Source organism: Atractosteus spatula, chromosome 28 (assembly GCF_055471065.1).
Source record: "Atractosteus spatula isolate fAtrSpa1 chromosome 28, fAtrSpa1.hap1, whole genome shotgun sequence".
In the NCBI taxonomy this organism is placed as follows: domain Eukaryota; kingdom Metazoa; phylum Chordata; class Actinopteri; order Semionotiformes; family Lepisosteidae; genus Atractosteus; species Atractosteus spatula.
In genome coordinates this window covers 8997681-9019643 of record NC_142733.1, presented here as the reverse complement: position 1 = coordinate 9019643, position 21963 = coordinate 8997681, and the positions used below count along the sequence as shown (strand labels likewise).

Sequence of the window (21963 nt, the reverse complement as noted above, 5' to 3'; positions counted from 1 at the left end):
GTGCATGTGTTGGACTTCACATCGATGACAGGCTGCTTGCTTTATATCCCGGTAATGCCAGATGTTATTCTTTATGAGGTGAGGGAAATTATTGTACTTTTAAGAGAATAAAATAAAAGTTTTGGGTGCCGCAGAATGGAAGCATAGTTGACAAAAGAGGTATGAAGTCTACCAGAGTAATTTCTGTACATTGAACAATTGTTCATTTTCTCCAGATAAGTAAAGGTACATGTTGTACTACTTTATTGTCGATGAGGTTATGCTGGTTCTGCCCATCCCATGTTTTAACCAACAAAAAGAAATTAATTCAGTTACATTAATTAGGTCTGCGTGTTCCTTCGTAGCCCACATGCTGACACAGCTCTCCGCTCAGAGCTCAGCGTTTTAACTGTCCTTCTAAACCAGCGGGCGATTGGCCGTCTGAGAACTCCCTTTCCCCCGAGGGGGTGGTTTCTGCCCCTCTGCAGTGACTTGGCCAGCGAATCCTGCACGTCAGGAGGGCAGTGAGGTGTGGCACCTGTGTGGAAGCCTCGACGGCACGTGGTGGGAAGATCGAGAGATCCAGATTTTGCCCAGCGACGCGCAGGCTGCCAGTGCACAATCTGGTGTACGTGCCTCGGCGAGGGCAGAGCCCGACGTCGCCTGTCAGCGCTCTGCTGGCCCCTCTCTCGATTGGCGGAAGCCCCGCGCTCGGGAGTCTGCAGGAAGAACACGTCAACGTCTGACTCACCCTGGCAGCGCGGGTCTTTAAGCCTCTGCAGAGTGCGCTGATTGAGGTAGAAGCAGTTTCGGAAGCTTTTGCACCTTTTTTTTTTTACAAACCCTGGTGTATGTCAGGTGCAAAACTGTACCTGGATTAAAAAAATAGGGCAATCTAAGAATCTTGCCACTTTCCTGCTTTTGGAGTTGGACATCTATTCAATATGCATGGTGACGTGGTAAGAAAAAAGACCCTACGTGAGTCTGGATGGAGCTCATCTCAGTTCCTGTAGTGTTAAAGGGACTGAGAGAACAAAACATCCCTCCTTTGTGGCCTGCTAGTGTCTTGCAGGGTTTTCCCCAGTGATGCCAGTCCCCACTTATACAGCTGGGTGACTTGAGCAACTGGGCTGAAGCACCTGCTCAAGGGAACAGCAGCAACGCCTTGTATATTAGACTTGAGCCTATAATTTCAAGTTATGACGGTTCTAGAGCTCAGACCATAACACTACACTGCCCTTCGTAACTGGGTATGATTAGGCAGAAAATATCTTGAAACAGCTGCAAAAGTTTAAAAAATCAAGGTTTCAGACGCGCTTTCCCTTACAGATGCAGATAATAGTGACAGACCCTGATTTAAAGTAATTAACTGATACGGTAGATAAGTTCTGTCTAATGATCATATGTGCTTTTTTGTTTTAGACTGAACGTGAGCTATGAGCTCATCTTGTGTTTACTATTACACCATAGAGGACTATCAAACTGACACCAGATCTCTACAGCTGAACAGTTTCTTAGTTTTGGGATTATTAACACACAAGGTTTCTGTTAAACATATCTGATTGAATGCACTGGAGAACTGCAAATATGCTTGTATGTGTGATTCTGGCATCCATTTCAGTGTAAATTAAGGCTGCATAGAGGTAGTATGGTGGTGCAGTTGTCAGCATTGCTGCCTCTCAGTGCCGAGGCCCTGGGTTCAATTCCAGACCTGATGTGCTGTCTCTTTGGAGTTTGTATGTTCTCCCCATGTTCATGTGAGTTTTGTCCAGGCGGTCCAGTTACCTCCCACAGTCCAGAGACATGCTGGGAAGGTAATTCGCTTCATGGAGAACTGGCCCTGGTGTGCGTGTCTGTTTGTCTGTGAGTGTCCTGTGATGGACTGGTGTACCCCCACCTTGCACCCGTTGCTTGCTGGGATAGACTCTGGCTCCCCTGTGACCCTGAATTGGAAGAAGTGGCTAGAAAATGAGTGAATGGATGGATTAAGACTACATAATTAGAATTGTTCCTGTAGCTGAAGAACTATCATTTTTGGTAGCAGTAATTATCCCTAAAGATGTTTTCAGTGAGCTGGAAAGGAATGTGTAGCTTTGATTAATCGTGCCGCCGGCATCTGGAGACGGGGGGGATTTCGGCTGCAGAGCTACCAGATGAGGACCGTGACCGTTGCCTTGTTGCCACGCTGGTGCGTCTCCGTGGTTACCAAGTGGCTTTTTTTTTCTGTTGCAGTTGCCGCAGCAGCACTCGGAAGAACCTGGCTGTGGGAACGCCCTCGCCCACGCTCTCCCGGCCTCTGTCTCCCCTCTCCATCCCAACAGGTAAGGGCTGAGAGACCCGGCCTCCGCCACTCTCTGTCCCGGGTGACGCCAGGCCCTCTTGACGCTGTAGTGGTGTCCGCGGGTCGTTCCCTTCCCTTCCCTTCAGAGTTTCCTTCACGGTCCTGCTTCCTGACTTTCCTGGTGAATGGAGCTCCGGGTGAATTATTGTCGGCTGCATTTAGACCCCCCGTCTGATCATCTTTTTTTAAAAAAATTTATTGAGACGTCAGATGGCTCGGCAATGGGGGTCACTCATGTTGCATCGCATCCCAGGCTGGCTCCTGATTGATTTGAACATGAGCCCCAGCCTTAGCGTCAGTGAAGTAGTGAATTGTAGTTAGTGGTGAAATCTGATATTAATCCCCCTGGTTTAGTCTCGATTATTAGGTAGAAACATTCTAGATTGTTTAGGAAGTACATATTTCTAGGGACCTTATATTCTCCTCTTTGTAGGAAAGGTCCGAATGAGAATTTCGTTGTTGGCATTTTGATGAAGACGTGAAGAGGCTGGCCTGGCCTAGGGCCTGGGCTGTCTTGAGCTGTGGGCTTTTCATTTTTGGAGGCTGTTTAATATGTAGAGCCTGACTCATGGCATTGCAGTCACGCCGCTACACAAAGATGCCTGTAAGGAAATTTTCCAGTGTGGCTAAAATATGGGAATATTTCACATTCCTGTAGTGAACCTGTTATGAGCACACTGGACATCCTTTGTCAGTGATGAAGAACAATGTTCTTTTTTCCCTTCTTATTTCGGTTTGTGTTTTCATTGTTCCTCCATGGAAGAGATTGCAGTTTGCCGTGAGCATGGCCTTCTCCCTGAATATGGGAAAATTATGATACAGAACACATTTACTGCTCCTTTTGAATTTTGGAATTTTGTAAAGAAGAGTGTGATCTGCCAGAGAGTTTCCCATTATGAATTCCGAGACAGTCTGATTCTTGTGACAGTAGTGTAGCACAGAAATACAGTAAACCTTTAAGGTATTTGAGATTTAAAAAAAAATCTAAACTGCATCTGTTCTTTTTAAAATAAAAAGTAGCCGAACCTTTGCTACTTGTATTATTGTAGATGGAATTAATTGACAATTTAGAGTAATCCTGGGTGGTGTTGTTTTCTTCATACATGTCAGTTTTTCAGATTATGCTGCCTAGGGCTGCCTTCCAACCACTGCGAAGTAATGAGGGGTGTTAATTTTTAGCTGTTTTTTTGCTGCTGAGTATTAAATAGAACAGATTCAGACTGGCGATCAGGACATCATCTTATCTGATAAAACTATGGTTGTTTTGTGTTAAGTGATCTTGTGCCAGACTTCAGTGGCAGGTAGAGATAATTCATGCTTTTGTAATGCTTAACCACATCCACATTAAGAAGCACATGCTTTAGCATGCATTAGAGTCAGCCTTGCAGGTGAGTCCTGTGAGTGTCCTTGCCAAGCCTTCACTGTTGAAAGCACTTGTTCATTTATCAGGAGCTGGTGGTTACCCCTTACTAAGACAAAACACTGCTGGCAAGCGACCTAATTATAGTTTCAAATTAGGCTCACTTGGCTGTGCCGTTGCGTAATGTTTAATGAACTGCTCTTTTGACATTAGCTGGATTAAGAGCTCTTGGCTGTGCCAGCCCACTCGCAGTCCCAGAAATGTGAGGATCAATTCAGGTGCTGTTTGAGCCTGTCAATCAGACCACAAGAAGTGGGCTTTTCCAGGCTTCTGAAAAGCAAGAAAACGCTAACCGTTTGCCAAAACAGTTTCAGTTCCTTTCCTCTACGGGTATCTGCAGGGCTGTGTTTTCCATTTTGGACCAGTTTCATCTCCCTCTTTTGTTTAGGTCCAGAAATAAGTTTATAACCGATCATGTCAGCTTCTGGTCTCTTAAGAGCAGCACGGTATCTGTGGAACCCAGCTTGTCTCCAAGGAACGTCTTTACACAAAGAACTGTGGGTGTCTGGAACAAGCCCTTCAAGTGACCTAGGACCCATGAGTGCATGACTTTTGAAGGGCATTCTTGGGCCAAAAAAATGCCCGATTACCACACTGCCTGGAGGATGGTGAACTTTCTTCTTGAGTAGTTCGGGGTTGCCTGCCTGTGTGGAATCTGTGGCTTTGCTTTCCTCACAGTGCTAGCTTGCTGGCATTGCGGCATGAGCTCAAGAGTGACGCGCTCTTCCACAGCTCAGTTTCCTCAGTGCTCTGCTGGCGTTTCTGTCCTCCCTTGTCTGGGAGAGCCCTGAAGAGGCCATGAAGCACGCAGTTAGCTTTCAATCTGCTAACCTGTACACCCACTTCTAGTCTCACCTGCAAGTGAGTCATTAGGCTGAATTAATTAATTTGAGCCACAAAGGATTTGTTTTTAGCACAGGCAGCTGTTGAACGTTCGAATTACTTTGGCTATATTCTGCTCTTTTCAAACAAGAACCTGTTTACAGCTCCTGTTAAGGGAAAAAAAATAATTGTAATTTATTACCACTGCAAATCCTCATCAGTCAGTTTATATTCACATTTGGGCCTTTTGTTGTCTGCCCAGCTCTAACGTAGGGGTTGTATTAGTTTAATCCTTTTCGCCACTTTCTAGTTTTGCTCATTTTTCTGTAACACAAGCAAGCTTTCTTCCCGTGTCTGAACTTCTTCCTTCTGTCGTGTCGAGAGCGTTGCCTTGTCTTGAGTAATTCTTACAAGGGCAGTTGTGGGAGGCCCAGGTCCCATTGCGTCGGTGACGTGCTCTGCGTCGCCAGTGAGATTTACAGAAGCGCTTGTAACTCCGATGAGCTGGCACGTACCCGCTGTCGGTACACCAGGAATCCTGTGCCTTTCCCCTGCCCTCTGCCTCGGGCTTCGTGCGCTGGTGCCACTGCGCCAGAGTCCTCTCGGCTCGTCTGCCAGTGCCTTTCGGATGCATCTGTGCTTCGAGTGGGGAAAAAATCCCAAATCTCCAGCAGTCTAAAAAAACTTAATGTGGGTAAAATGTTTGCTGGAAACAGGTCTGTTTATGGGTTTAATGTGAGATTAAAAATAATACAGATGAGAAGCTCCATCTTTATTGATGGATTATAAAAAGGGAAATTTGCCTCGCTTGCCTCGCCAAATCTGTCATTTTGATTTGGTGAAAAAACAGAGGGGCTGAAACTCAAGATGTCTTGGGAACGTCAGACTAATTTGATGCCAACCAAGCTTAACAGTAATTTCTCTCTTCAGTGTATTAACATAGGTGATTAAACAGCACAAGTAATAACCATATTTGCTAGTAATTTTCTCTCAACGTTTGCCTTTAATGTAAAAATATCGAGATTGTCTGATTGTACAAACGTCCAGAACTCCACCTTTGAATCAGGCTTGATTCAAATTGTAAACTGAGCAGAAACTGGCAAATGTGACCCATTATGATGAGCCAGAGCTGGACAAGCAGTGCTGTTAAACAAAAATCACTATAATTTGCAGCTATGTGAAGGTACTGTGTACCAGGCATTATGAGTCAAATGAATGCACTAGTGCTTCATGCCTGCATCAGGGTACAGACATTTTGTGCTTTCCCACCTGACCAACTGTTGACATTAATTTAGGCCATTAATTCGTACTGGTAATTGGGGCAGGCTGTTGGGGACAGATTGATAAGGATGTGTGTAATGTTGCTGGTTGCAGTGCACTGTTGTACTCTTTCCTCTCAGTGTTTCGCAACCCTGTTCCCTTCCTTCTCTCTGAACGCCGTGTGCTTCCTGTTTTCCAGCTGGCAGCAGTCCCTTGGACAGTCCAAGGAATGTGTCCACCAGTACGTCTCTCAACTTCCCCTTCGCTCGCAGGTAAGCTCGTGTTTCCTCCATCCTGTTGGCTGGTTGTGATCTTTGTGGAGTGAGAGGTGTGTGTGTGTGTGTGTGTGGATTTCTTTCTCCGGTAGATTGTGAATACATATCCATGAAAGCATTGTTCGTTCTTTGCAAGTTAATCGCCTCCAGCTCAGTATCTTCTCATAATAGCAGTTATGAGAAGTATCTTTCCTGGAAGTAGATTTAGTGTCTTTCCTGGAAATCTCTATATGATTGTTGGCTGTTGGCATAACCATATCGACTTCAAGTTGCTGCACTAATAGGCTGTAAAACACATTCACATGAAGCCAAATAAAGTGAATATTGTTGTGTTTTTTTTTTCCATGTCTGTGTAGAAAAACAAGAAACTAATTTGAGCAAAAGCAGTGTGTGAACGTTCCAAGATACTTTAGGTTTGGTATTGACCTTTACCCTTGTTTGAATCTCACCTTCTGCTTATACATCTAGGAGTTGTTTTCGTTTATCATTGTTTGCTAATGGATGTAATGTTACAGTATGTAGATCTTCTCCCCATCTGGTGGCCTTGACAGGATTGCCAGTCAGCTGAGCTGAGCAAGGAACGCGGGAGCATCACGTGAGGGCTGTCTCTCACAGGACGTGAAAAGTCTTCTAGCGCCGTTTCAGAACGATGGTGCAAGTCGTGTGAAATGGCACCCCTTTTGTCTCAGATCATTTGTTTTAAAGATGAACTCGCATGCAGCTCCACAGCAGTGTTGGGACTGGTCCCCTCCCTGTAGGTGGCATTACACACTATGAGATGCTGTCATACTGTTGACTGGAGCCCTGCAGTGTGCTGAGGCCGAGCTCTTTGCAGGCTCCCAGCGAGTGATGCAAAGATACCTGTAAGGTCAGATACCCTGGTGGGGGAGTCTCATGTCACGTTATGGTTGGTCTGTGGGGAGACAGAGGCATCAGTTTCCGCTAGTGGTGTCAAGTTCTAGAGACTTTTTGTAAATGCTGAGACGTTACCAGCGTCTGCAGGAAGAAAGAAAAAAAAAGAAAATCAGGGCTGTTCAGAAGGGTTTGTAGCGAGAGGCTCTTCTGAATCATCCCCCACCCCCCTGATTTTTATTTTAGGGCTTCTTCCAGTCAGTGCGGTGGTTGAGTCAGCTAACCCCGATTCGTGGTGCAGTACAGTACGTCTTCCAGTCTAGTGAGTCATGGCTTGCAGCTACACCCCTCTGTTTTTCCATGCCGCAAACCCTGGGGAGCCAGGAGAAGGAAATGCAGAGGAAAGCAAGTCCTGTTGACCCACCACATCTTCCACAGGGGATTCCGGGAGCCGTAGTCCAGCCTTTTACAAAGGGTTGGGTTCTGTTTTAGGAGCTCCTGAAGGTGTTTTTGAGCCATTGCGTTCTGCTGGGCATGGTGGCACGGTGGTTACCATCGCTGCCTCACGACGCTGGCTGGAGCCCTGGGTTCACTACCGGCCCTGGTGTACTGTCCGCATGGACTCTGTATGTTCCTGCCCTGTTCACATGGGTTTACTCCAGGTGCTCCGGTTTTCTCCCACAGTCCGAAGACATTCCGGATCCTGACTGTTTTGTGCCCTTATAATTGGTTCTGATTCCCGTGTCTCAGGTCCCTGCAAATAGCCTTGTTCTGTAAACGAGCTTCCTCTACAGCTGGGGTTCTGTTTGTTTGTCCTTTAAGCAGCTGAAATACAAAAGGCCGCAGTGTGCACAGGTCAAGCCCGTCTGGAACGCAAGGTTAACTGGTGCATCGGTAGTTTCTAAAGCTGATGTTTTTTTTTAAACCGTGTAAATCAGGGGAGCTCAGGCCGGAGCCGCAGGGGCCCGAGAGAGCCGGCGCACTGTGTGGAGCGTGGCCTTTAAAAAGGCGCTCTGTGTGACAAACGTTCCTCTCCGGCGTGGGCTGTGCGTGGGCAGGGCTCCTGATGCACAGAGCGCTGCAGCACTGTAAACAGCAGCCTGTTTCCTGAAGATGCTACTGTACAAATCTTATCACTCATCAGATCTCTCTCGTTTTCGTTTTTTTTTCTTCCACACTTCTCTTCCTGCTGTTCCGATGTCTTAGCCATGTGCCCCGAACTGACAGGTAGCGTGCCCATTATTTTTCTTCATATTTTTCTTCCATTCTAATGAAAGGAAAAAAGAACGGTCGGTTTATTAATTTTTTTACAAACCTTTTATTTCTCCGCACGTTTGCCTCCCTGTAGGAACTTTCGCAGCTTTAATTTTGCAGTTTAAAGGCTCGGTAAGTCGTTCAGAAAAAGTCAAATGGACAAAAAAGAACAAAAAAAAAAACCCAGATAGTCTAATTCATGCTGCTTGTCAATTCTTTTTTTAATACTTGTCCAATTTGGAATCTCCTGTTGTTTTTACATCTTGGTTTACATCTAGCCAGAGAAAATAAGGGATTGCTAATGTGCTCTATTGAACCGCCATGATAGCAGCTTCAGTGTGACCTACAGGAGGGTCAGCGCTGATTGGAGGAGAAGTATGTCCCTTAGTGATGTCATCGTGAGTCTGTGGGCTCCTGGGTGATGGGAGGGTTTCTGAGTGACCGTTTGTTAGGGAAGGCCAGAGAATCCCTGCCAGCTATTTCCCCTGGAGTCTAACTACGCTAGGCTCAGACTTGTGGCGTCAGTATCATAGAGCTCAAGCATACTTGCACCGAAATGCCATTATGGTTTGAGCCACATATGAACCCTCGGTGACTATAACCTTCTCTGTTTCTCTTGGCCTCGGATTAATCAATCTTTTCCCTTCAGACTAACATTTTTGTTCCTTTTACGTAGGGCTTTTTGGCTAACTTAAATGGTGCCTTTTTTTCTTTCATTTTAAGAGCGGATGGTCGTAGATGGTCTCTGGCTTCCCTTCCATCTTCTGGCTATGGAACCAACACCCCGAGCTCCACGGTGTCTGTAAGTGACATGTGAAATGGAACTGGGCTGGAGTCCCGCAAATGGCATTGTGGACATTGCGAGGGTGTGGGATTGGGGTGCCTTATGCAAGCAGTAGAAACCGCATGTTTCAGGAGATGAACGTTTCACTCTAAATCGTTTCGAAGAACATGAGAACGATTGCAAATGGAGAGGAAGCCGTTCAGCCCACATTGCCCTTCTAGTAGTTAACCTATTCAAGGAAAGAAGCCAAGGCTGCATTATGGCTGGCAAGTTTGTTCCATACTCCCACATCTCTTGGTATAAAGCCGCACTTCCTGTTAAAGACCAAATGGCTTGCAGTGATATAGAAAAAAAATCACGTAAGTCATGCAAGACCATGTGTTTTTAAACAGCATTAGGACTGTCGCACATTTGTTTTAACACAGTCAAGAACGAAACAGATGTATAAAACTGAAATGGCTGTCCTCCACTTGGTTAACAGAGTACCTTGTGGTAATGTGGTTTGTCTTGATGCAGTCATTGTGTTGTTGTGACAAAGCATTGTCATTCCATCTAGTGAGTGCAATGACAAGATCTAGTTCTTTTTTTTTTTGTTACACACAGTGCATTCAGCAACTGTCATTCCTTGCCATCGCCCAACAATACTCCATTCAGATGTTCAGACAGTATCTGTACCTTCCTTGTGTAGCAGGAGACATGGCTAGCTTTTCAGATTTCCTCCTTGAGTTGTGCAGACTTTCCCATCCTTTTGCTATTTTTTCGCTGATGAAATCGAGCCAGAAAATTGAGTCCCGTTGCTCAAGGCCTGCAGGCTGCAATCTTACACATCAACAAAAGTGAGCGAAAGTGCCCGCTGGCTACATCTGCCCCTGATTTCGCGTCAGCAGAGCTGTAATCGGATTAGTGTGACCGGGGAGCCATGTCCACACGTGACCAATCACGCTGATTTTTCAGAACGCCTCCCTCACCCCTCCAGGAGTCACGGCACTCAAGTAATTTTGGCATCAGATCTTCGGCAGTATCTCCTCCCAGTGTTGTTGGTTTCAGTCTAACATTAGGACAAACACAACCTAAAAACTGTAAATGGTAACTAGAATTCACACAAGGCAGGAAGAAGCCTTTCTTGAAGACGTGGTCATGTGAATATCTTGGGCTCCACGAGGTATCCACACTCCCTCTGGTTGATATTTCCTTTTGTTATTGTATTGGGTAATAAGACTGTAGCGGACTGAATTGAATAAACACCATGGCCGTCTCTCATGTTTGCTGGGTTGAAAAATATTCTGAAACAAAACACGCTCCAGTAGAACTATTGAAATGAAACACTTTTTTAGGAGTCCCATAGGTTAAGCTGAAAAAAGGTATGATAGAGTAATTCAAGGGAGCATATTCTGTTTGTATATTTCTCCACAAGTTATAATTTCCAGGCAACCTACGGAGCCTAATATGGAGTGGATGTAGAGGCTCTTTGATCATTTATTACCTAACTTAAACCAGAGCACAGAGGTTTAGGACCATATAAATGTAAAATCTGAATCAAGATCTCCAGGTATAGATCTCAAGTATAACACGACGGAATGCGTGTTCTTTTGGAAACTTCAGTTGCAAGCTTCAGATTGAAGAATGGATCCGCGCATGCCTGCTTTCTGTATCCTGTCGCGTTCAAAGATGCAAAGTGCTTCGTCCGTTTTGGGCCCAAGATTGTCTTTTTGGTGGACCACATGAGCAGAGGGGGAACCTTCTTTATTTTGAACTTCTGACTGCTCTTTGTATTTTTTTTTTCCCCCAAAAGCCCGAAGAAGCGCCGTGTTTTTTTTAATGTTGCGGAATCGTGTCGGCGTGTGCGCTGCAGCTCGTCCCCTCGCACAGAGGCGGGCGGGCGGGCGGGTGGGCCGGCGGCTCTGCAGTGGCCTGTGGTTTCTGTGTGGCTGTGGGGGGGGGACAATCTGTAATCTGTTCTTTTTGTTTTTTACAGTCTTCATCCTCTTCTCAGGAACGCTTGCACCAGCTCCCCTTCCAGCCCACGCCCGACGAGCTGCACTTCCTGTCCAAGCACTTCCGCAGCACGGAGAGCGTGGCGGACGAGGAGGGGCGGCCCTCGCCCCTGGCGCGCCCCCGTTCCCGAAGCCTGAGGTACCCCTTCCCTCCGGCCTGCTGCCTTGTGACACTCAGACCAGGCCGACTAGTTTGCCTTTGTATCCAAGTCCTCTTGCTGACCACGGGGAACTGGAATTAGAGCATGTAACTCGGCTGCTTAAAGCACTGGAACTGGCTGCTTTTCTGATCACGTGACGTGACTGGGTCTTCTTCTGCCTTACATGATTTCATTCTCTTGCTTGTCTCATTCAGCCTCCTGTGGATTCATTATTTCATTATTGCTGTTTTTCCCCGCAAACTGCAGAAGAGGTTTGATTATTGATTTGTTAGGAAATAGGAAAAGACCTATATAGGGAGCAGGGAGTATTTTAGTAGAACACACGGATCACTTAAAAAGCAATAATTAGTGAAGAGCTCAGGGAGGTGTGTAGCTGAGGGATTATTGCCAGGGACTGGAGTTCCTAGGCAGAATGCAGGCGACCCCGTTCGCTTCGCAGTTCACAGATTAGCCAGGCGCAGTGAAAGACACCATTTCCCACACAAGGATAACCCACCAGGCCTTGGTTCCACCCTGCAGTTGCTTTGGGAGTGCAGGGGCTGCACCATTGAACCGGTGCTTCGGAGAATCTGACGGCTGGGAGGTCTGCCGGTTTGTTCTCCTCTCGGGCTGGACGCCGGCGGTGTCTTCTCTCTGCCAGCAGTGCGTGGGCGCAGGCGCTCGCAGGCCAGCCAGGCTGCAGGCGTGCTGGTGAATTCTGAAGCCTGCTGTAACAGAAGCTCCTTTATGTTCGGAAACACGGAGCTGCATCCTCACCAGACCTCGGATCGCCAATTCAGCAGCGCTCACTGCCTTCCCTGATTTCTTCATTTTGGACAGTATCCGTGTTCTGTTAAATTTTCAACATTTAATTAATGTTCTAGGGAGAACCCGTTAGCAACATGTTCGAAATACTGATTTCTAATGCCTTTCTAACTATTCTGTGCTAAAAATGAAGTATGATGCAAGATTGACATGTTTTTAGTATAGTGTGTGGTGCCTTGAGCCTGCTGTCATGATTAAATAGAATATTTAAGTGGAAGAAAGCATACCTAAAAGTTCAGCCCTAGCAGGAAGCCTTTCAGCTAATCCCCCTTTCCCCATTTTCATACGGATTGCAAAATCAGGATTCCCGGCTGTCCGGACGGATTTGCTTCTAGTTAGTGACCTGTTGTCGTCACAAGTAATATGCCGGGATTTCTTGAATCCAGTTCTACAGTAAAAGGTTTATCACGGGTTCAGTTATGTATTTGGCGTACGAATATGGCAAGGTTATATTAAATACTCCTCAAGTAAATAGAAGAAAATCGAATTTCCAATTCCAGCGTTATTCAAAGTCCATCACGAGTCCTTCACCTAGTATCAAAGTAAATCTTATTTTGTCAGATGTTAATTTATGAAATGTTAATGGGGTCGAAAGAATAATGAATCCAGAGTTTGCTTACAGTCAGAATCCCAGGAAAAACCTGAAGCCCATCAGTCCCTGACCTGAGAGTGCTTCTTTATTCCGGATTAATTTCTGTGTAAATATTCTAAGAACTTGATTTTCCCACAGCTTTGCCAAATAGATGATCACTGATCTCATTTCCTGGCAAAGCCACAGCTCTGCCATCCGTAGGTTTACTCATGTAGGCAGAGATCCTCAGCGTGCAAAGCCTGACGTCCTCTGCAGGCACACAGAGCACATTGTAGAGGGGTAAGGCGGGGGAGCAGTGAAGACGCGCTTTTTGATTTAAAGCACAAAAAAAACCTGCTGATTTTTTTTTTCTCTCTGTCGTAGTCCCGGCCGGACGAGTGGCTCCTTTGATAACGAGATCATTATGATGAACCATGTTTACAAGGAGCGCTTTCCCAAGGTAGGTCTCCTCCAGCTGTTTGTAAACCTTCCCTGGGGGAGTCGTGTGTTTGTGCGTCGGCCGGTCTCCTGAGATACGGCGGCAGCGCAGGTACCTAGTTGTCTCTTTAGCGCTCATCAGCTGGTGTAGCCACAACAGGGGAACAAATAGGCTGTTAAAAATGTTTCCATCATAATGGCGTGTTTTAAAGTGAGAAACATCTGCACATCATTTCCTTCAAGAGATGTTGCAGCCGTGTTTGCCAAGAGAGTGGCCTTCGTGAAGTGGCCCTTCCCGTCCTGAAGATCTGGAATATTCCTGTGTGTGTGATTTTGCCATGGTCACTTGCAAGGGTAAATCAGTGCTGGGCTCTGTCACAAGGAGCACGGGACATATTGCTTTTCCAGTATGGCAGCAGGTTGTGTGGAATTCTACTGTTTGGCCAGTGTCTTGTCTGAATTAGAATAAACCCAACACTGTACAGTGGTCTGGAATTTGTCTGGATCTCTGGTAGGAACTATAGAATTAACTGCAGTGTAAAATGACAAAACAAAACTAGTGATTGAGGTCAGAGATGCTAGAAAAAATGCAAATATAGACAGAATACCTCTGAGATATTGTGAACGAACTCCATGACTTTGTTTGCTGGGAACCTGAAATGTAAACATTGTTCATTTTCATATATGTCTTTGGGCTGGGTTTAAATGTAATTTTGTGTGGCGGCTCTAAATTGAGGGGTTGTGTAAAAAATGACTTGTCAGTTTAAAGGTGAAGGAAGCCATTGGGTGGTGGTGGCCTGGCAGGCTTTAGTGTGGCTGTGGAGGGGGGAGGGGAGTGGGGTGGGGACTTTGGGTTCAGGTTCGGCTATCTGGAAGGATAAGGGTGACCATCGCTCATCTGACTGAGGGCCACCCTTTGCCCTCTCCAGGCTACGGCCCAGATGGAGGAACGTCTCCAAGAGATCATCACCCACTGCTCCCCGGACAGCACCTTGCCTCTGGCTGACGGAGTCCTGGGCTTCATCCATCACCAGCTGGTGGAGCTGGCCAGAGACTGCCTGGACAAGTCCCAGAATGGCCTGGTGACCTCCCGCTACTTCATGGAGCTGCAGGAGAAACTGGAGAAGCTTCTGCATGAGGTGAGGCTCAGAGCTGAGTGTGTCTCACCGAGTGTGAGTAAGTGTCTCAACTTATTGATGGAGCAATTCAGCTTTCAAGTCATTTTTCTAGCTTTTCTGTGCTCTTGCTCTCACTCCTCTTCTGGGCAGCCTTGATAGCTTCTGAGAGACTTGTGCTGAGAGGTGCTGGAAAGCGAATTAGTGGTATGCAGTGCTCTTCAGCCCATATGACAGTTTTGCAGCACAGCCCACTACATTTCCAGTCTGTTGAATAAAACACCACTCTTTTGTATCTCTTCTGAATTCCACAGTCTCTGCTCGGACAGTTTGCGCCTGTGCAAGCTTACATTTTAATTGAATCGTTAGTCCTGGCTGAGCTTACTGCAGAAAATCTTAGGGAGGCTGAAGGACAAAAGGGGCTTTATTTATTTCAGCCCTGTTTAAAAATATAAATGAAAGTGCGTCCAGTGGTCCCGATATCTCGCGATGAAACCTGCGCCCGCTGACTCGGTCCGACCCGCGCGTGTGGCACCGGGCTGCGCGATGGCAGCAGCCCCCTTGCTTGGCACTGCGGGCTCGTCTGCAGCAGGGGAATGTTAGTCTCCATAGCAACAGCGAGAGGCTTCGCTGCGTTTGCTGGTGTGACTTAGAGGCCCTTTTGTTCCCCACGACGCTGGGGGATAATTATCACCAGGCGAGGTGGAGAGAGCTAGCGGAGATCAGCCAGGAATCGCCGACAGTGACACCGTGCTGCTCTGGCCCTTACTTTGTGTTACCTTCCTCCCATTATGATGCATCTCTTTCCACATTCTGCTGCTTCCAGTAAAACAGGATCAGGATTGTCTGTAACTTTACTGTTCTACTCTCGCTTCTGTGTTTTTAATTTGCTTGCCAGGTCAGTGGGCTGCTTTGATACTGTGTGGACGGAGTTGTGAAACACAAGACTTATTGTTTTCGTTGAAAAAAATCAGTTCACGGCGCTTAAGTTCGACTAGGACAACCCAGCATCAGTGCAAGCCAGTTCATTTCAAAAGTTAGGTTGCTTTTGTTGAAGATCGGTTGGCTGAAGTGGCCAGTCCTCTAGCATAGAACCTGCCGTCACCTCTCTCAGCGCGTGCTGGTGTCTGTGGCTGGGTGGTGCTGGTCTTCCTGTGTTGAGGGGTCTTTCCTTGTTGACAGTGGCAGACTTGTGCTCTTGGAGGCAGGACAGTGGCTGTAAGAACAGGGCCCATAGCCTGCAGGAATCCTGTTGATGCCGCCTTTGCTCCATTGGGCTACGATGTTTTTTTTTATCCCCCACATCCACTCTCTTGGTGTGTCGTGTTCAGCTGGCCCTGGGGCTGTGTGCTTTGGGGAGCTGGTGAGGGGCCTGTGACAGTGCTTCAGGGTAGTGAGTACTGAGTACACTACACGAACACTGCGCAGGACTTGAAGTGGACACGGGCCGATCCGCAGTCTTGCTGGCCGTATCTATGAACTAATCGGTTTCTGATTTGCTTAAGGGTGTTTTGCCCTCATGTGAAGGATGGTTGGCCACTGGCTCTTTTTATTTGGGTCACCAGGCCTGAGCGAGGGGGCGGCGCCAACGTGGCGCCAACTTCACACCCCCACCCCTCACTTGCCAGTCTTACAAAGCACCAAACACCAAAAGTGCCCACTGCTTTGCTTTTCTCAACAGCAGGCGAAGCTGGCTTCCTGTTAATGTGTTTTAGAAGGCTGAGCCGTCAGAGCTGCTGATGTGAGCTGGGGGGTTGTTGGGGTAAGACAGATGTTGTCATGGTAAAGCCAGTCACAATTACCAAGAGCCGGCTGTGTCCTCTTTGTGGCCTGTGGACCAGATCAGCGTTGAGAAAATCACATGACTGCTGAATCTACCAGCGTTTCAGAGCACGTCCTGTGATCCTGCACACGTTGTACAGTTCTTGCACTGCACTGTTTTGATAAAATACATAAAATCACGTTCATAGTCTGCAGGAACCTTTCATAAGTCATAAAATTCCCTTTCAAAACCTTTTCCCGCTAGACAGCAGCTTTGTTCTTTTGTCTGAGCCAGCTTGGTCACTTTGAGATGTACCAGAAGTGGATAGTGGTCATATCTGCATGAAACACTTATTCCATTACTCATGGTGGGGTGCTGGAATACAGCCCTGCCCGATGTGATAACCACTGAAAGCTGAAGGTTAGCTGTAGCTGTTGGTGTCACAGTCGTGCTGGAGGTGATTCTGACATATCCAATAGCTTCTCCTGGTGGGAATGAGAAAGGCTTGCAAATATCTTAGAGCTTTGCTGCTAGGATTAAAATAGGAGATGTCATTATTGGAGCAGGGCAGTGCCTAATAAAATAGTTGCAGAATTAGTTGTGTAAGTTCTTCTAGGTGTGTTTTTTTTAAACTCCTGGTTTTCCAGATTTTCACTGATTGTAGAAAGCAACCATCGGCTGCAAAACCAACAGTCGAGGAGGAGCAAGAAATGTAAAATGTCAACAGCTGGAACCATTGTTGATTACAAGCTAACCTTTGGGGAAAACATGGGTGCCCTGTGTAAGAAAAGCCAGCAGCGATTATTCTTCCTAAGAAACCTCAGCTCTTTTAATGCCTGTCTTACAGCAATGGCTTTATTCTATAGAACTTTCCTTGAATGTGGTAGCCTGGTTTGCTAACCTTAATGCCCACAATAAAATCAGACTGAACAGGATAGTGCAGGTAGTTAGCAAAATTATGGGTGAACAGCAGCTACAGCTTCCAGACATCCACATCAAACAAATAGTTGATATAATCACCACCTGTCATGACTGCCCCTTGCACAGTGAATCTGAGCTCCTTCATCAGGGTGCCGATTTTAACTGCCAAGAATCAAATGCAATAGATACTGAGTTCTCTGTTACTCTCACAGCTATTAACCTGCTTAATTTGGTCAATCGGTGGTATATTTAGTTTACTTATATTTGTTTTTAGCATATGTCTCTTATTTGGTGATCGGTTCATGTTATGTAAAATGTATTGCGTATTATGTTGTGTCTTTTACCTGCAAAGTGCATTTCCCTTCTGGGACAATAAAGGTGGGTAGGAGGTGGTCGAGGATATATCACTGGAGTTCAGCCTGTCCGTTTCCCCTGTGCCAGGCGTACGAGCGCTCGGAGAGTGAGGAGGTGCCCGTTATCACGCAGCTGGTGAAGAAGATCCTCATCGTCATCGCCCGGCCTGCCAGGCTGCTGGAGTGTCTGGTAAGGAGAAAGGAGGCTGACGCACCAGTTATTCCCGTTAAGGAAGCCATTGGTCTTTCATTGGGTTTATTAGCCAGCAGCTATATCACCCCGCAGCTCATCACTGGCAGCCCTCTGAAGCTCAGCAGTGTGAGCTTGGTCAGTACCTGGATGGGAGACCTCCTGGGAAAGCTAAGTGCTGTGGTGCTGTCCTTTGAATGAGATTTAAAACTGAGTTCCTGACTCCGTTAAAAATCCCAGAGCATTTCTCAATGGTAGGGGTGTTAGCCCCTGTGTCCTGGCCAAATGTCCCCCCTGGCCTTTACCAGTCATGGCCTCCTACTAATCCCCATCTCTGAACTGGCTTCACCACTCTGCTCTCCTCCCCACTGAGAGCTGGTGTGTGGGGAGTGTACTGGTGCACTCTGGCTGCTGTCACGTATCCAGGTGGGGCTACACATTGGTGGTGAAGGGAAGTCCCTATTACCTGAAAAACACTGGAATGTCCAGAAAAGCACTATATAATTGCAAGGAATTATTAGTTATTATTAAGGGGGGGAGGGTGTGTAATTTGTTGGTGACATTAGGTGGGATGTTTCTTTTAAGTGGTCTTGTGACAAATGTTGGCATGGTGCCTCCTTGCATGCTAACTGGGAAATGGTGTCTGCAGTAGCACTGCTTCCTATGACAAACACTGCCCCACTCCCCAAGTCAGTGGCCTCTGTGTGCACTGCAGGTGACCATCACTGCATTTGGTCTGTAGGATGCTTTGTTGTGTAGGGTCTTTTGACTGTAACACAAAACTGTGATGTGTAAGCACATGTGCAGGCTTTAAAGACACCAAGCCCCCTCTTAAAAAAGAGTTCCACTCCTAGACCCCCAAATCAGCCCAACAAACTGCAAGTCAGAGGCTGGGATTGAAGCCCAGTTTGCACCAGGCTCCTGTGTTGGAAGCCCTGCAGACAGATGTGCATGTCGAGGTTGGGGGGAGGGAGTATTTGCCCGACAAAGAAGCAGTGTCTGTCTCCAGCCTTTGGTGCCTTCAGCCTTGCCGAGGAGGGAGGCAGGGAGCGGGGCTCTGATTGCGTGTGTGTGGACATGTCCCCTGTGCAGGAGTTCGACCCAGAGGAGTTCTACCACCTCCTGGAGGCGGCGGAAGGTCACGCCAAGGTGGGCCAGGGAGTCAAGATAGACATCCCCCGCTACATCATCAACCAGCTGGGCCTCACGCGCGACCCCTTGGAGGGTAAGACCACCACGAGGCCTCTGTGGACATTGCCACAGAGGTGCTGCTGGAAGAGCTGTTAGTGGGACCCGTAGGGGGTCTGTGTGGGTCCTAATGCCCCATTGAACAGGATACTATACTGTAAAAAAGGCACCGTTCTTTGGGTGAGGCACAAGACTGAGGTCCTGACTCTCCATGGTCATTAAAAATCTCTGGGAATTTCTCAAAAATAGTTGTTGTGTCACCCCAGTGTCCTGCCCAAATTCCCCCCTGGCCTTTACCGGTCATGGACACCTAATAATCCCCCTCTCTGGACTGGCTTCATCACTCTGCTCTCCTCCCCGCTGAGAGCTGGTGTGTGGGGAGCGGACTGGAGCACTTTGGCTGCCGGTAATTATTGTAATTTCCCATGGCCACTAGTGTTTGGAAGGGGAGAAAGTTTAGGGGAATCCCACGGTGAGGACACAGAATTACCCTGCCACTGCACTGTGGTAATCTTCCACGCTGAGCGGACAGTGGCAGGGCATGGTTTCCTGTACATCCTGGAACACAGTGAACGTTTCCAGCCTGCTCTCCACGTATGAGAACATCAGGGGGAGGCAGGAGCTGCTCCCCCATCTTGGGAAACCTCAAACATTTCCAGCTTGTTCTCAGGCATGGAAAGTATTGGGGAGAGGGGGGGGAGGTGTCCTGTAAAAGACAACCCCCCCTCCAAACAGCTCAACAGAAATAGAATCTGAGCAGCGATGGTGCACAGGCTGCCAGGGTTTGGCATTGAATACCGGCTCATTAGATTATAGGTGATGGAAAAAATTGGAAAATGAGGCAAGTGTTAACTGCAAGCGGAGACCTCACAGTGGAGTGTTGTCCTTGGAAGATCTCTGGAAGGGCACTGGGACATGTCCTTGAGGTTGAGGAGTATCGGCTTGGGCGCTCTTTTGGTTTGTGCTTCGGGCAGCGATATGAGGTTTTTTTTTTTTAAAAGAACAAATTTTTTGAGAACATCAAAAAAAAAAAAGGCCTCAACGGCTCTGGGGAAAAAAACCACCAGAAACGAGTTCGCAAGCTTAAAAATAAAGAAATTTAAATGAGTTATGAAGATGAAGCCAGGAGTACTGTTGCAGCCATAAAATATATTAATAATATAAATGTAATGTAATAAAGTCATATAATATTTCCATGGGAATGATTTCTGCACACCAATCGGACCAGGTCTGATCTTATGGAGTCTTAATCTCTAACCATCCTTGGGATATTTTCAGCCACACTGCAGTAAAATACATCGTGCTGAAGATCAATAGCATGTCGTGGGGGTTATGGATGAGAGTGGTCAGCTACACCTCTCACACTCCAAAGCTCACTGTCTTTCTGCTTTCTGGTGCAGCTGCTTCTTTCTGTGCCCGAATCGCCTGTAGGTCTTCTGTTTTCAAACACACTGGGAGCTGTGGCAGTGTGACCAACAGTGTGATGTTTAAGAAACAGAGTCAGGCTTTGATCGATGTACACAGAGTGCAGCTGGTCAGTAAAGCATTTGTCTCCTCCTGCAGAAATGGAGCAGTTTGAACACTACGATTCTGGACACACGTTCACCCCGGAGGTGGACGAGTCTGTGGAGGTAAGTCCCCAGGGACTCTCATTGGCTGGTTCACATGGGCCCAAATGTTACTGCTCCATGGTTTGAAGGCTCTCCCTATATATCCTGTGAATAACCTGCAAGTGTTCCGTCTGTCTCCCCACCACCTCCAGAATCGGGCCACTTCCACCCCTTCTCGAAAGAAACCCCATGAGAGTGACTTCGAGACCATTAAGCTCATCAGCAATGGGGCCTACGGGTAAGTGAGTGTGTGCAGACCTCCTGAATTACCCTGTGCCCAGTGTGCAGTGCAGAAGGGCACTTCTTACCTTGTCTGAGCCCTTAACTGCACAGAGAAAGGTCCTAGACCATCCTTGTAGATTCAGCTTCTTCAGACAAAGTTGCAGATTGCAAGAACATGCCAATGTTTTGCAAATCATTTGAAATCAAGAGTGGTTCCCTAGTGCTAAAAACTACAGTAAAAAAGCTAGTAGACAAGCAGTATAATTACTTTAAGTGATGACTTTTGTTAAGCCGTTGGGAGGTGAGATGGAGCTAAGGCCACTGTAGTCATGACAGCCAGGGTTGGTCTTGGGTTAAGATGATGGCTTTCATGCCACTTGTTCATCCAAGGGTTTCCAGTCCTTGTCAAGCCCAACAGTCCAGCAGGAGGTCTTTCTTTCTAGTTATGGGTCCTTCGCACCTTGATGAAAGACTAAATTAGTCCAGTTGAAGGCATAATTGCATTTGTTTGGCTGTTCTCCAGCCGTCATGAAGTGTTGACTTCAACAGATCTCTGGAGACGTTGCTAGTTTTCCGACCCCATTGGCTAGGATTCTGGACCAAAAGCAGACCTTCATGACGGAGGTCAGGGTTCGGGAGGTTTGACACTCATCATCCTTAAGACCGACCCTTAACGAATTGCTGGAGATCTTTATAGATGAGAGAGGTTACAAACCCATGCTTTGCTTGGTTACCAGGAGCTCAGTGTCTTATCCAGTCACTTCTAGAAAGATCCTATGGAATAGGCTTCAGAGTCAGCTTGTCCCAGATGCTCACAATATTCTGTGTATAAAGTGTGTCCTCTTCTGGGTTGTAAATTCAACTTTTATGTGGGTCTCATGATATTCATTTGTTGATGTTAATGTTGTCTGTTGGATTAGCTTTATCACTATAAGGGCTGTTTAGTTGAATGTCCAAATAGCAGGATGAGCTTAGTGATTTTGCTTTCTGTGATTGAAGGACCTGTCTTAAATCCTTTTGAAGTTTTGTAGCTGTAAACACTACACAAGTTTTGTGGGGGATGCCTGTTGTAAGATTACAGCCCTGCAGATAGTGCTGGCATGCCTTGACGTTCTTATCAAAGGAGGTGTAAGATTGTGGCATACACCCAAAAGCACAACAGAAACTGCTGTAGTTCAGTTTGGCAAAGGCCACTGTTCTGTGTTTAATGTGTGTTTATTTATAGGTGCTTTATCAAGACACCTGCTACTACAAACCAACAATTCAGTTGAGTTCAATACAGTTGAATACCCCCTGGTTTTCCTATTTTGTATTCAAGTGGATTCTGCTGGGAAAAGTCAGACACATTGCACAGACAGTAATATTTAACTACCTCCCAGCAGGACGTGTACTAGGATCTAGGACTGAGACCAGCTACATTACTGATTTCAGATCAGTTCCTCCTGTGCTATTGACTCCTGGCAATCTACACAGAGAAACCGTAGGCTGGTAACGGAACACCTGCTGTAGACAGAGGTCATAGTGTCAAATCAACTGCTAGCCCTCTCAGATCATTTGAGGTGTCTAGTGTATGATTCTTGAATATTGAGTACTTGTTTGTCAACTCACTAGAGCACTTTGCGATGCTGTCAGCTAATTCCGTATTGT

The 21963-nt window shown here is 46.8% G+C and overlaps 1 protein-coding gene across 6 annotated transcripts in view; it reads left to right on the top strand.

Moving 5' to 3' along the window:
* Nucleotides 1–21963, top strand: part of LOC148813987 (microtubule-associated serine/threonine-protein kinase 3-like) — a 56954-nt gene that overhangs the window by 16188 nt on the left and 18803 nt on the right. For 3 of the 6 annotated variants that reach the window (XM_088907699.1, XM_088907702.1, XM_088907700.1), the window contains 11 exons: nucleotides 2212–2300; nucleotides 6022–6094; nucleotides 8156–8176; nucleotides 8927–9005; nucleotides 10963–11120; nucleotides 12902–12977; nucleotides 13885–14094; nucleotides 17195–17296; nucleotides 18389–18521; nucleotides 20048–20115; nucleotides 20247–20332. In XM_088907699.1, coding sequence (XP_088763825.1) covers nucleotides 2212–2300; nucleotides 6022–6094; nucleotides 8156–8176; nucleotides 8927–9005; nucleotides 10963–11120; nucleotides 12902–12977; nucleotides 13885–14094; nucleotides 17195–17296; nucleotides 18389–18521; nucleotides 20048–20115; nucleotides 20247–20332 — 1095 coding nt within the window. The remainder of the gene's footprint in view (nucleotides 1–2211; nucleotides 2301–6021; nucleotides 6095–8155; nucleotides 8177–8926; nucleotides 9006–10962; nucleotides 11121–12901; nucleotides 12978–13884; nucleotides 14095–17194; nucleotides 17297–18388; nucleotides 18522–20047; nucleotides 20116–20246; nucleotides 20333–21963) is intronic. The other 3 variants (XM_088907701.1, XM_088907703.1, XM_088907704.1) reach the window with 1 other exon arrangement.